General features: G+C 35.3%; 1 protein-coding gene across 7 annotated transcripts in view; it reads left to right on the forward strand.

Annotated features, from left to right (window-relative positions):
• The window catches only part of SLIT2 (slit guidance ligand 2), a 266,925-nt gene that overhangs the window by 202,467 nt on the left and 49,177 nt on the right, over positions 1–15,281 (forward strand). For all 7 annotated transcript variants that reach the window (XM_061379837.1, XM_061379839.1, XM_061379838.1 and 4 more), the window contains 5 exons: positions 4,528–4,602; positions 8,748–8,891; positions 10,273–10,416; positions 11,566–11,732; positions 12,569–12,701. In XM_061379837.1, the coding sequence (XP_061235821.1) occupies positions 4,528–4,602; positions 8,748–8,891; positions 10,273–10,416; positions 11,566–11,732; positions 12,569–12,701 (663 nt within the window). The remainder of the gene's footprint in view (positions 1–4,527; positions 4,603–8,747; positions 8,892–10,272; positions 10,417–11,565; positions 11,733–12,568; positions 12,702–15,281) is intronic.

Raw genomic sequence — 15,281 nt, forward strand, 5'->3', positions numbered from 1 at the left:
AGCAGGGACAGATACGTGAAGACAGGAGTACTGTGATCAAGTTGTGACACACAGGGTGAAATGAGCAACAGTATCTCTTGGAAGGAATCAGTCTGCAGCTGGCATCAAAGCAACAGTACAGCATTGCAGGTATGAAATAATGAGACTGTAGCTAAGGATTTTGAATATTTGGACAGGAAAAGAAATTTGAAACTGAAATATGGGTAAAGAGAAATGGAGATTTTTGCCTGTCTCTGAGCCAGGAAAATGAGTTTAATTTAGTGGTGTTCTAATTACAGATCTGAATGGTTAATTCTAATTACATCTGGAAGCACCTTTACAAGCCTGGCAATTTCAATTGAAAATGTGGCATATGTGGGAAAAACAAAACTCAGCTTTTGGCCATGCTGTTCATGCTGTTGATTTATTGTTCATAAAGTAGTGCCAGAGAAGAAAAAAATGATACACAGTTTTGTGTAAAAGGAGATAGATTTCAGTGGATAAATACATTTTACTTTATGCTATAATATTTTGAGATAAAATTACTTAAATTGAAGACTTAAAACAAGTTGAAGATGAAACAAGTTACAAGTTAAAGTGTAGGAGATCATAAAGTAATGATTATAAAAATATAGTTACTGCTCCAAGAGATGAGAAATGGAGTTGTCGAAGTGACAAGCATGCATTGTCTTGAATTTTAACACGATTCATGTTTAATTCTCTCTGCACTAAGAAATAATAATCTTAATTTAATATTTTAATTGATTTTCATATTTACATGTGGAAGATAAATTGTCAAGTGTTTTCTTTCTATCATTATGAATCATACATATTAAATTCAGAAAAAAACAAATGATCAAAACTCATCTGCTGTGTATCTAAAATGTCAAATTTCATTCAACAAATTGTGTTTGACTAAAGCAAAATTCATATTTGGTTACAGCACTTCATTCAGAAAACATGCACTCATGTTTGAAGGTGTCAATGGATTAAAACCTCATTTCCCTAAAAGTGTTATAGAATTTAATCATCTCCTTTCACTTCTATTAAAACCTTTTAAAATGGGGACTTCTACTTCCATATGGAATCTGCCACTCTTCAGTTTCCATCATTGCTTCTTTCATATTTTTTGCCCTCAAAGAACTCTTTTCTGTCCAGCACTTTATCAAGTAAGATGGTCTTATACTGTAATATATTCACTATTCAACCAACTTCTTAATAAGCTGTACAGATCGTTCTTTGAGTCTTTTAATGTAATAAAAAATTCAACAGCCTCACAAGTATTCTAGAGGGGGTAAAGGAATTATTTCTGCCTTTTTTTTTACTTCCTGTAAAAATCCGATTGCTCTAGCTAAATACACTCTTTTAGTATTTGCCTCAATGATGCAAGTCTTTCTCTTCTTTCTTTCTGTTATTTCTGGTCTTTGATGCTCTTCTTGGGACTTCCCATTCTAGTTGTAGGGCCGCTCTGTGATTTCCAGTTCGTAACATCTGCATGCACATAGGAGAAGAGCAGCTAGGTAGCCTTTCTTTTCTTTTACCCACCAAATTTGAGATGAAGATCCTTGTTAGAGTCAAATGACATTGACACTTCCATAACAGTGATGAAGGTGGCTAGATTATTTTCTGTAGGGTGGTTTTGGAGCTGAGACAGCTTGGAAATGAGGATCAAAATTGAGGAAAAAGAGTGTTGATTGTGCAGAGTAGTTATTAAAAAAAAAAATCTGAAAAGAATAATACAGTTCAAGATAGAAACTTAATTGTAAAAGGAAAACAATATATAAATGTGCAAAGTGCTGTTCTGTTTATATTTTGTTACTTGCTCACAGTCTTCCAGAAAACTAGGAAAAGATCTGTCTCATCTGCCATTAAAGTACTTGAGATAAAGAACAAGCCTGTAAATGCACCCCAGAAAATAAAATCATTTTCTAATATATAGGTAGCAATCTAATATATAGGAAAAGTCATTTGATAAACCACTCAAACCAGGGTCCCTAGAAAGAACACTAAATAAAAACAGTTTCAGTCATCAATGTTCAGTTTTTGTAATTATTTTACAGCAGCTGATATATCATATCCTAAGGTGACACTTTTCGAAAGCATGAATATAAATGCAGTACATAGCTATCCAAGAAGGTTTAGCTATTGTACCAAAACATGCAAATATCTTGCCTGTTGTGTTAATAAAACAGGGAAAAGCATCAAAGAAAACAGAAACAGAACAGCTAAACATCATCATCAAATCATCTGTTTCATAACAGAATGACATTTCAGTATTTTTCTTTGAATAAACCAGTTACAAGTACTTAAATATCATTTTCCTGGTCAAGTGGTTGACAGGTAACAACTGTCATTACTGTAAAGAGCACTGGGCTCAAGCAATAATATTAAGATCCAGAAGGAAGATACCACCACATCTATTAATTTTCCAGTCATCTGTAGTAATTTTGATGCCACTGTGTGTAGTATCACTTACCATGATAATAGAACAAAAACTTCTTGCAAAAGTATTTAACAGTTTAAGATTCTAGGTACAGAATTGTTCTTCAGCTACCAGTTAAACACCGGCTATACATTTAAACCAGTCTGAAAAGTTCACTTAGAGTTTAACATTCTGTACCAATGCCTAAATATTTTTTTCTGAAATTGATGTCGTTTCTTATAGGAGACAAAATAACAATGAATTTTCAGTCCTGGAAGCTACTGGAATCTTTAAGAAGTATTTAACGGTTTCAGATCTAAAGCCAGCAATCTCCTAGAAGCAAAGAATCATAGAATAGATTGGGTTGTAAGGGACCTTTGAAGGTCATCTAGTCCACCCCCCCTGCAATAAGCAGGGACATCTTGATCTAGGTCAGGTTGCCCAACAATGAATGAATCATTTGATAAACAATTCAAGAGCAAGAATCATCTAGAAAAGAAGACTTCCGAGGAAAAACTGAAAAGATTAAATGCCTTTGTGTGAAAGAAACTTGAGGGAGAGACAAAGTTAATTATTTTTAATATGTAAAAGGTTATTGCAAAGAGGAAAGGATCAAATTGCTTTCTTTTTTTTCAGTGGGGTTGGAATGGATTGCAATAGAGCACAGCAAGGGAGTATTATTAGAATCAATTAATGTTTTCACAAACAAATTCTCTCAGATGATACTGGAGTTGGAAAGTATTTGGAAATGTCAGCATTTACAGAATGTGTGGTACTTCTGTTGTTGATGGACAGGGGAAAAAAAAGACTGTTTGTAATGATGAAATAACTTTTTAATTGACTGTAAAAATTCATCCAGTATTGTCCCACTAAAAATCACATTAAGTCATTCAGTGGATTTTTAGAGTTGGTAGTATCTTTTGAAATTCATGTCCCTTGCACTTATATATCTGGTATACAAATGTTCCACGTAGAGCCAAAAAACTCTTCCTGTCTTCTCTGCTTCGTTCTGTGCTTAAATTATTGTACAGACATACCTTCAGATTTACAACCTTAATTTCCCTTCTGGCTATCATTGAGAATGAGCAGGAAGGAAGGATGAATGATTAGCTTTCTTTAATTTTCTATGGCTTTTTTTTTAATATTGTCTTGCAATAAGGCAATTCTGAAAAGTATTCTGGGTTTAGAATTATGCTGAATTTCATAGTAATGTTCTCAGGCATGTCTTTTCCTTCCTATTTAAGATTTTGAAGTAAAAGCTGGACAGACTCTCTTCCTTAATAAGATGGGTCCATTAAAACATATAAAGAATCTAAGACTCAATTTCCATTTTTCATTCAAGAGAGGAAGCAAGGAATACTGGGTCAGTGCAGATATTTTGTGAAATACAGATGGTCCCCTAACCTAGCAGCTGCTAAATGTATCCTATGCTGGAAAAGCTTTGATACGTCGGCAGGAAAGATCAGTATCCAGCTAGTATTTGTTGCTCATTGCATACCTTCTTTTACTGCTACAAATCAGCATTTAATGGCTCCTTACACAATATATGTGGGTTAGGTGTAGTTGTCTGAAGATAAACCGTGGTCAGATAAGCGTTTTAAAATTTTTGGTGTTTCAGACCCTACTCAAAAGAACTGTTGAGCATAAGGTAATTATTTATTCTTGTAAATAGTGTTCTGTGAGCACATCCAGATGTCTGGCAGACCCCACCTGATATCCTTTAAAGAACAGTAAACTAATCTTCAGTGGTTTATATGTACTTCTTAAAGATTTTTATTTGTAAGTTGCCATGGAATTGAAACCTTCCTTAGTTACATTTTTGTTTTTCTTCCCTTAAAAGAAAAATTAAAAACATCTCCTTATATTTCTCTGCAGTTTTAGTTGTATGTTATTTTGTGATCTGGCTTTTATTCTTTATGTCTTATGTATGCCTAAGTTTAACTCAGGAGAATCTTCATTTACAAGAATTATCAGAATTAGAAATAACATTAGGTACAGAATTGTTCTTCAGCTACCAGTTAAACACCGGCTATACATTTAAACCAGTCTGAAAAGTTCACTTAGAGTCTAACATTCTGTACCAATGCCTAAATATTTTTTTCTGAAATTGATGTCATTTCTTATAGGAGGCTAAATAACAATGAATTTTCAGTCCTGGAAGCTACTGGAATCTTTAAGAAACTTCCTCAGCTGCGTAAAATGTAAGTGTAATTGCAGTGACTTTGTCTAGTCACAAAACATGTTAGCTCCTTGCTGTGTTTCTCCACCTTCCCTAGTTCTTATCTAAAAAAGTTTCAGTATATTCTAATTAAAAAAATCAAGAATGTGTTTAAATTAATCACTGAGGTAGCTCAGAGTTGGCAGCTCTTCTCTATGGCACTAGGCATTGCTAGCAAAAACTTCTTGTGGTGTATAGCTTTGGCACCTTCACTGCAGTGTCTGGACAGCCGGTCTGTTATGCAGCCACAGCAGGGAGCTTACAGTATAAGCTGCTCAAAGAAGGGTCCAGTAATCTTTTGTAGCTTCTTGTACAACTCCCTTACCAGACAATTTTGCCTGTTTCAGCACATTCAAGACATGCCTTTGATTCTGTGCTTCATTAAACTGTCATTAGATGAGGGGAATATCAAAATTAAATGACTGAGAAAAAAATGGTTTGATAGCTCATCCATGTAAGTCCATGTTCACAGTTCACGTTGTAAGAGGAGTTTATAATCTCACCACTTGTAGCTGTTACTAAAAATAAATCTATGAAAAGCTTTTCTTTTGCTTATGTAAAAGACATATTTGAAGGTAGATTATTTAGACTTAGTGACTCTGTGCTCAATCTTCGAAGGATTAAATCCAAGCATAAATAGTAAGTGAAGATAAATGCAAGTAAAAATAGTTCAGATTAATGAATGATGCAGTGTTTTGTAGACACCAAGTTGCTACTATTTGTAAAAAAATCAGTCTATGACACTAGTGACCAAAATCTCAAGAGGAGCAATAGTATTACTTAAAATATTGTTAGCCTTTCTTGCATCCTTGCTGGCAGCTGTCATGATCACAGTTATCTGTTACTGATTTTTTTAGTTTGTAGACAAATATATAAAAAAAAAAAAAAAACTAAACAAAACCGACAAATAATAATAAAAAAAATCAACTTTGCTTTTGTCCTGTCTACCTGAGTTCATCTTGGCACTTACGATTGGGTTTAAGTACTTAAGAAAGTAGGAATGTCTGGCACAGGAGTGTTCTGGTGCTATACAGTAGTATCTACTTTCTTTATTCCTCAATGATCTCATATTAGCACTTTTTACAGCTGCAGAATACCTTTGAAATAAATAAAATACATGATGTGCCATTTTACACATGCACACAGATATAGCAGATCTTCGTTTATAAGAAAAATGAGGAAAAGAGAGTATACTATCAGTAATTACATATTTTCAGGCTGTAAAGGTAGCTTAGTAAACATTTAATGTCATCTAAAGCTAGTTGCTTTTTGGCTGAGGAGGTGTTCATGTCAAGAGAAAGAAAAGGAAGAAAATTGTAAAGTCTCAGTGTAGCTGTCTGCCAGAACTCCAAGAGCTTTGAAATCTGCATAATTGAGAAGGAAAGATTTGATAAAATGTTAATGAAAAATTAACATTTTGAATAATACTGCTTTGTAACTTCATATAGTTATCATTCATTGCAACATTATTCAATTCAGAAAATAATACAGTGACTGGTTAAGTGTGACTGGAAAGCACTGAGGTACTGATGTTACAGGGAAACCAATATGAGTAAATTCTGTATTTCTGTGGAGCTCATATTTCTTCTGGAGGTTCAAATAGGTGCAAAGGTCTTTCTGCACAGATGTCACTGAAAAATTGGGGCCTAAATGTTTAATTGATTTGATGGTTCATCAGTAATAAAGCACATGTATGGACTGCATCATTGATTAGTTATGCAACATTAATCCTTAAAATATCCCTGTGAAGTGGGTGAAGTAGTATTCATGTTACACCAGGAACAAATAAGATTTTAGGAGACTAAGGGCTTGACACGGATAAACCAGCTGACATGAGAAATAATTGAGTTTCTTGCTTCCAGTCTTGTGCAGCACCTTAGAGGAGACTGAACATCTTCACAGTGAAACTAAATGACACTGTTTCCCACAGCATTCTCCTGGAGAAACTGGCTGCTTTTGGCTTGGACAGGCATACTCTTTGCTGGGTAAAAAACTGGACAGATGGCCAGGCCCAAAAAAGTGGTAGTGAATGGAGTTAAACCCAGTTGCCAGCTAGTCACAAGGGGTGTTCCCCAGGACTAGGTATTGGAGACGCGTCTGTTTAAATTTTTATCAGGGATCTGGATGAGACGATCAAGTGCACAGTCAGTAAGTTTGCTGATGACACCAAGTTGGGCAGGAATGTTGATCTGCTTGAGGGTTGGAAGGTTCTACAGTGGGATCTGGACAGGCTGGATCAATGGGCCGAGGACCACTGTATGAGGTTCCACAAGGAAAAGTGCTGGCTCCTGCACTTGGGCCACAACAACCCCATGCAAGGCTCCAGGCTTGGGGAAGAGTGGCTAGAAAGCTGCTCATGGAAAATGACCTTGGGGTGCTGATTGATGGCGCTGAATGACCATGAGGCAGCTTGTGCCCAGGCATCCAAGAAGACCAATGACATTGTAGCCTGTGTCAGCAATAGTGTAGCCAGCAGGACCGTGGTGGTGATCATCCCCCTGTACTCAGCACTGGTGAGGCTGCACCTCAAATCCTGCGTTCAGTTCTGGGCTCCTCACTACAAGACAGACACTGAGGTACCAGAGCATGCCCAGAGAAGGACAAGAAGATGGTCAAGGGCCTAGAGCACAAGCCTTATGAGGAGTGACTGAGTGAACTGGGGTTGTTTAGCCCCATAGAGGAAACCATATCCCTCTCTACAATTACCTGAAAGGAGGTTGCAGTGAGGTGGGGATCAGTCTCGTCTCCCAAAGTACCAAGTGATAGGACAAGAAGAAATGGCCTCAAGTCACTTCAGGGAAGTTTAAATTGGATATTAGGAAGATTTTCTTCACCAAAAGGGTTGTCAAGCACTGGAACAGGCTGCCCAAAAAAGTGGTGGAGTCACCATCCCTATAGGTGGTTAAAAGACATGAACATGCAGCACTTAGGGACATGGCTTACTGGTAGACTTGGCAGTGCTAGGTTATGTTGAACCTGATGATCTCAAAGGTCCTTTCCAACCTAAATAATTCTATGATTCTCTGTGATTGTGTCCATCATCACAGGCAAGGTGTACATCAAATTATAGCTAGGCTAGAGATGAGTAGTCAGCACACAAGATTAAGCCACAAAATGTTATTTTCTGTGTCTTAGATAATGGCACCAGCTGATTCTGGCAAGTATATAAATTTTTGTTCTAAGAAATAGTAGCTCTCTTGATTTGAACAATAAAGATGCTGTTCTAGAAATTGCATCAAATATTCGTTCTTCCCAATGCCATTATCTCCATGAAATAAAAGGTTTTTAGCTTCACTTCATTTTACATTGGCTCAGAGAATTTTTAAGAGCTTCTAAAGAATGACTGTTTAGCTTGTATATTTGTACTTCTATAACATGTATAGTTACATGAAACAACTAAGCCAAAAGGAGGCAAGAATAAGATGAAAAATCTTTAAGTAAATGCGTGTTGTTGACTATGTATGCTTTTGTATGTATAGCACAGATACCACCCATTTGGGATGTAATTTCCATATTTCAACTAAAAACCATAAGCACTAAATATTTTGGCAGTATTTTAGGTCATTTTCCCACATTTCGATCTGCTTTGCATGTGGATTGCAGATAAATGGCCTAAGTTGCACATAAACCCTCATTTTTAACTAATGTCATAAATTATTAACATTTCATGTACTGTTTACATTCACACATTTCATTTACATATGTTGCTGTTTATACTGTTTTCTTATATTTGTGTCTACCAAAACATAGTTGTGCTGGTGTTCATATAGTATCATTTTGTTGTTAATTTGTCAAATAATGCTACAAGGACTGGAGACACAAAAATAATATAGTCACTGACAAGATTCAAATCTATGAAAAGGTGTTCTTGTGTGGTGGTAGCATGGACTGGGTAATTGCCATTATTTAAAAACATCTTCCAAAGATTGCTTTAAAAATCTTTACTACTTTAGTAGCAGGGCATTGAATTTTGCATTTGTTGTCAGTTTGAATTTGAACAATGAATTTGTTGCTTTTACATAATAACTTGGTATCTTAAAATCTATGCAGTCTGCAGCATTTAACAGTTAATTTAGAATACTCAAAAAAGAAAACATATTTTTCTCTGTTTCTGTTAATGTGTAATAGAAACCTTAGCAATAACAAGATTACAGATATCGAAGAAGGAGCATTTGACGGAGCCTCTGGTGTTAATGAACTATTGCTCACTAGTAACCGCTTGGAAGGTGTTCGACACAAAATGTTCAAAGGACTGGAAAGTCTCAAAACGCTGTGAGTGTAACAATTTGGGTGGTTTTATTCTTCCTTTCTGCCAGGTATTTTTCAAAAGTAATATTTTATCTTTCCTAAAAAAAATAATTTTGAGGAATACTTATAGATTATTAATTAATATCTTAGTTTTTTGTTGCTATTTAACAAGAGGTTGTCTTACATTATATTAATTCTTTAGTTATTAATTATGGATATAAAATAGCTGAAATCTTTTGTTGTGGTTGCTTGACTACAGAAGTGAAGTCCTTTAAAATGATGAAGTGGTTGAGAATGGGTAAACATCCAAATGCAGAAATTGAAAATAATCATCTGCTTCAAAGTAACAGAAATTTGCACAGGAATTGCACATTTTATGTAGTAGAGTCTGATTCAGTTCAGTCTAACCATTCCTGGGGATTTTGCTAGAGGAAAAAATTACTCTGGTGGATATTGAAATAGAGGAAATTATTCTTTCCTAAGTAATTTTAATTTCATTTCAACTGTGGAGAGAGGAGTAAAAGCACTATAGCTTGAGCTCATTTTATTCTTTCCATGAAAGCAGTTTAGCTCTTTCCACTCAAAAAGATATGTTTATACAATCTACAACTTCTTGGCCTTACTCAGAGAGCCTATCCTGATCAGCAGACCCAAGATGAGATTAAATGGTCTTGGAGGCTTCAGCTGTATTTTTAATAAATCAGGTCTATCATTTCTAACTTTGCATTTAAAGCTGTAAAATTGTTAGAAGCACTTCTTCTGAGACAAAGACATGGTGGAAAATATTCATTTATTGATGGTCAGATAGGAGAACAGCAAACTTCCAAGCTTACAAGTTTTACAAAAATATGAAAGATTTTAGGATAGCGGTTTCTTATTCAGTATTCTTAATTTTTTAGTAGATCCTAGAGTCATGAGGAAGAAGAGTCAGGGTACCCTGATTTCATTTAATTGAAACACTTGAGAATGTAGTAGAAGTGGCTTGTAGAATTCATCCTAAGAAAAATCAGGTTGAAAGCATCTTAGGAGGAGTCCAGCTGGTTCCAATAGGCTTGGAAGCATAAAGAGGGGGTTGCTGTGTAACTCCAATTTGGGGAATTTCAATTTTTTTTCAATTAATAAACTATTACTGATTGAAAGAAAAAAACACAGATGCTTAGGGGAAGCACCCCTTGTTTCTGTGAAGCCTACCCACCTTTCTTTCTGTTTTTCTGGCTCCTTCAAGCACACTGCATTCAGTCCCCTCAAGTGAGGTGACAGGCAGCACAGGAGTCACTGCACTTGTGGCTTCTCCACCAGCAGTAATCCCTTCGGAGTCATTCCTCTTGGCCCTTGCTTGGGCCACCACTTCAGTTGCAGCTCTTGCTCAGGCTAAGATGAGAAATGTTGATCTTTCCTTTATCAGAATGCTGAGGAGCAACCGTGTGAGCTGTGTGGGAAATGACAGCTTCACGGGCCTGAGCTCAGTCCGCCTGCTCTCGCTTTATGACAACCAGATCACCACCGTGGCACCTGGCTCCTTCGATACACTACATTCTCTCTCTACATTGTGAGTCACATGTTTGAGTTTTACCTTACCTGAACTTAAGCCTCTGACTCTCTGAGAACATTTAAGTTAACGTTTGCTATATACTTTCACAGCATGAGGTAAAGTTAAGGGAAGAAAGAGTTCAAAGAAGTATTTTTGAGAAAGTTTATTTCCTGAACTATCTTGGACACTTAAGAGCATGTTTTCATGGTACCCCTGAATGCAGCACTAGGCTTATTTTCAGAAGTGCCTGAGAAGGCAGGAAAAGTGTACTGCTCAACTCCTCCTTCAACAGAAGCCCACTGATCTGAACCAGGGGAGAAAGCCACCTTTTGTTTAAGCATTGCACAATCAGAGCTGGTTGAACCACCATGTGTCTGTCTTTCTGCCGTGTGACATCAAATTATTATCTTAAGCTTCCTTGGCCTACAGAAGATTTCAATTCATACATGTTTTATAATGAAGCTTCAGTCTAATTTTCTATAGAAAGAAGCATCCTTTTTTTACTTAAATATGATGTAATTTACAGGAAAGGAAAACGGTGAGCAAAGCTGCCACTCAGTTTACTGAAGAAATGCTTTTTGTAGGTAGCAACATTCAGGAAAGTACTTAATCCTTTTTTTACATAAAAAGTGACACTTGGCACCAAGTGACTACTTTGTGCATATTAAGGATGACATGTTTATAAATAACAGAATTGTCAATAGGTTTGTGCTGAAATAGGGAGATGCCAAAAGTACTGAGAATTCTAGAAGTAAATGCATTTTTATAACTGGCATGTAATCAACTTAGCTGTCACTTCAGATAGGAAACTTATTCTCTAGAGCAAATAAAAGATGGAAATCTTGAGGTGACAAATTAATGGAATAGCTGTTGTCAGGTTGAAACTAATAATGTAAAGTAATCAGCTTTCATCTCTATATGAAATTATTGCATTATCAGTACAGAGTAGCTTTACAACAAGTCAGGTCTTTGACAGTTTTAAATTATTTCTAAACGAGTTATATCAAGATTCACCACACAGAGCCTAAATTACAGCTTTCACCTATGGCTTATACACAGTATTGTTTGAAGAACAGTATTTAAGCTTAGGTTTTTGAAAATAGAAATTAAATACTGAGGATGAAAAAAAATGGTGTCATCTAAAGTAAACTTTCCTGTGGTTCTTAGAAACCTCTTGGCGAATCCCTTCAACTGCAACTGCCATCTTGCATGGCTTGGAGACTGGCTAAGGAAGAAACGCATTGTGACAGGGAACCCTCGCTGCCAAAAACCCTACTTCCTTAAAGAGATTCCCATCCAGGATGTAGCAATTCAGGATTTTACATGTGATGACGGTAAGAAAATTAGTATTTGAGCTTTTTGTTATTTCATCTTTCATATGTATAGCTGCATGATTCCCACAGATCCATAGTTATTTAAAGCATTAATTATGCTTTAAATTACTTCATCTGCACTTCATTCTACATCAGTTTAAAAATCCTCCACCTGTTTTTTTAGATAATCAGCAAAAACACGGCTATTGTATATATGCTTTCAAAAGTGTTTCTTGCTTATCTTCAGTACTGTAAATCATAATTTAGGGATAATATAAAAATTAAATACATGGATCACATATATAGTTCAGATGAGAATATTTGTAAATGCTGATGCTCCAGTCAAATGCTCTTTCAGGTTACTTGATCAAATAACATGCCATTTAGCTTAGTTTGTGACATCCTCAATGCTTAATTAAAAATAAAAATGAAAAAAGGCTACTACCATGCATCTTTCTCATGCATGCTTCCATTTAATTCTTTATTAGTTTGTCACTTTTCAAGGCTGTAACTTTTCTTTAAAGATAGTGCCTATTTTTAATAATTTGTTAATTTTGAAAATTAACAAATACTTTGCTTTATCTTTCTTTTTGTGTTTTGTTCTTCATTTAATGATTTTTTTCCCTATAATAGCATTTTACCTAGTAAAACAGCATTATCCTAAATAAGCATCACTTGAAATGTAAATTCTTGGAGCAATGGATTACAGAGATAATTTAATGTTTTCCCTACCTAGAGCTATCACAGTGTGGAAATATCATGTCTGCTTATATGAATTCCGGGGGGGGGATATTATTGCTAATACTGAAGCACCATTTTTATAGCAAGCTTAATATCTGTTTGTTTTTATTAACCAGGAAATGATGACAATAGCTGCTCCCCACTGTCCCGCTGTCCTGCAGAATGTACTTGTCTAGACACAGTAGTTCGCTGCAGCAACAAAGGCTTAAAAGCTTTGCCTAAAGGCATCCCCAAAGATGTAACTGAACTGTAAGTGGCATGCTTTTTTCCCTTTTATGAAAATCAATATTGGATTTTTATTATCAGGCTCAAGATGAGGGGAGAAAAAAAATGAAGAACTGGATTCAGTGGATCAGTTGATATTTATTTATATACCACTTTATACACATAAAGATTTGCACAGTATTTTGAGAAATTTGAGAATAAGTTTGAATTAGCAATGCTCTGTAAGTCCTAAAACACTCTAGTAAATATCTGTTACTGAAAAGCTTTAAAAATATATGTGTGTAAAATTGTAATCACTCTCAGAAGTTATATCCCCAGCACTGAACTGCCATATATTTGAACATGGACATCATGTTGTCATGGGTACAGTGAATCTGACTGACCTATGGTCGTTATTTAGGAAGAAACAAAAAAAGTTCAATTACATGAAAAAGAAAGAAGAAAACAATCTATTTATGTGTTTGCATATTTTAATAACACACTTTTGTGATATTTCAAAAAGACTGGTTTTAATAGAAAGTTTTTTCATATAGGCAGTCTTATACAATCTGGGATATTTTATTAATCTCTTTATACATTTTTATATAAGAAAAATGGTTAGGATTAAATTTTATGAAGAGATTAATTATATGAATATGCAGACAGACAGCAACATTGATACAAAAAAGAGCTTGCTACCTCATGTATTGTTTGAGGACAATAACTGAATAAGACTAGATTAGTTGATTTTTATGCATTATGAAGGGGAAAATAAACCTAAAAGTTGGGTTATGAATCTGTTTTTAATCTTGATCAGATAGGTCATGAGATTGAAAAAAAATAGAAATTATTGACAAAAAAAGTTGAGTTTGTTTTACATATGGCAAATATTCAATATTAAATTCCTGGTGCTTTGTAAGGACTGATTAATGTTGTGCTTTTTCAGAAGACATAGCTGTGTATCTTAAGTCACTAAAACTGTTTTATTCTTTCACTCTTTGGGATCGTATAGAAGATTCTGAAACTTCCACCATTCATTTGGTGCTTAATAATATCCAAAAAGCTTCAGTCATTAATGAAGAGAAATGATTAAGAACTCAAATTAGCACACAGCTATATATAAACCTATAACTTACTTCCTTAAGTTTTGGTGGTGGTTTTGGGTGTTTTTTTTGGGGGGGGTTGTTTGTGTTTTTTTTAATAGAAGATGACTTAATTAAATATGGTCTGGTCTAAGAAGTTTAAGGGCATCAGTGCAATATAAAATTAAATATCTAAGGAGAGATACTTTTGGAATTGCAAGTGGAACCCTGACTGTGACTGAAAACTCACTTGTGTACAGTTTTGTATGCTTTGATTAGTGTCTAAGCATGCAATTTAGCATATTTTTCAAAAGGATAATGGAGGTGGTTCCTGTTAGCAGTTGCATACTGATTGATTCTTCTTGTTCATTAGGATGCATAACCCCTCCAAGATGTACTCTTCATGTGTTTTATAAAATATCTTAATAGTTGCTTCATTTGAACAAGGAGGAATTTTTATCAGACAAGTGGATGCTTGTAGTACTTTAATTCTAATGATGCTAAAGCAATATATCCTAATTTATCTGTCAATGGAAGAATTTTTTCAGAATATAAACTCATTTTCAAGAAGTTAAAATGTTGTTTGTTTCTTTTTTAGCAATGAAGTATACGAGCCCATGCTCTCTTCACCACCAATTATGTAATGCCATTAACATAGTGTAAGCATAAAACTTGTTGAGACACGTCTGGTTTTAACAAACAGTCCTACAGAAGGCAAGATCCAAGGAAGAAAAAAAAAAAAAAAAGAAAAAGCTTTTTTATTACATGTAGATATAAGGACAAAAGTTTCTAAAGATGCTGCAGCATACTTAGAGACATTAAAATCATAACTAATGTAAGAATGTCTCTGAAAAAGGCTGTTCTTAACTCATGTGCTCCAAGTATTTGGATGGCTATAATACCTTCTTTGCATAGGAATAATAAGGGTGTAGTTTTTATGTGGTTTCCAGGAGACACAAGTAATGCCACCACAATACTGCCATCAAATCATTTGCCCCAGTTTTGAAACTAGGGACTTTTAATCCTCCTGCCACTTTCTGCTTCAGATGCAGTCTGTTTCAGAGAATCAGGTGAATTCACTACTTATCATCTCTAATCTACTTGCCCTGGTTACAGGAAGAGCCCCTCCACTTGCACTTTGCAATAGCTAGCTGCACACTGAAAGCTTTTCAGGCAAGGCTTGATGACTTCCTTTCCCTGTAACTCGGGTGTCAATACAGTTTGGTGTCTCTAAGGATGAACAAGCCTGTTACTGAGAATTATGATCATGGAAGAACAGCAAGCAATGGAATACAGGAGCTGTAAACCTAAGAGGAAAAAAAAAAAAAGTATCTAACATTTCTAATAAAGGGTAATTGATTACTGTCTTTAGTCCCTAACATACTCCATAGGACCAGGTTTTTAGTATGTTATGCCTGACATATCATGAAACAGACAGGGAGAAATTAGGGAAGGTGACCTGAACTGCAGGCATGACAAATTAATTTGGTGTTAGAGCTGGGACCAGTCCTTGCTGTTTCTACTCTAAAGGACTACCTCTACA

Source organism: Neopsephotus bourkii, unplaced genomic scaffold, assembly GCF_033783945.1.
Source record: "Neopsephotus bourkii isolate Nb327-2 ecotype Australia unplaced genomic scaffold, CSIRO-AGI_Nbou_v1 NB_1780, whole genome shotgun sequence".
In the NCBI taxonomy this organism is placed as follows: domain Eukaryota; kingdom Metazoa; phylum Chordata; class Aves; order Psittaciformes; family Psittacidae; genus Neopsephotus; species Neopsephotus bourkii.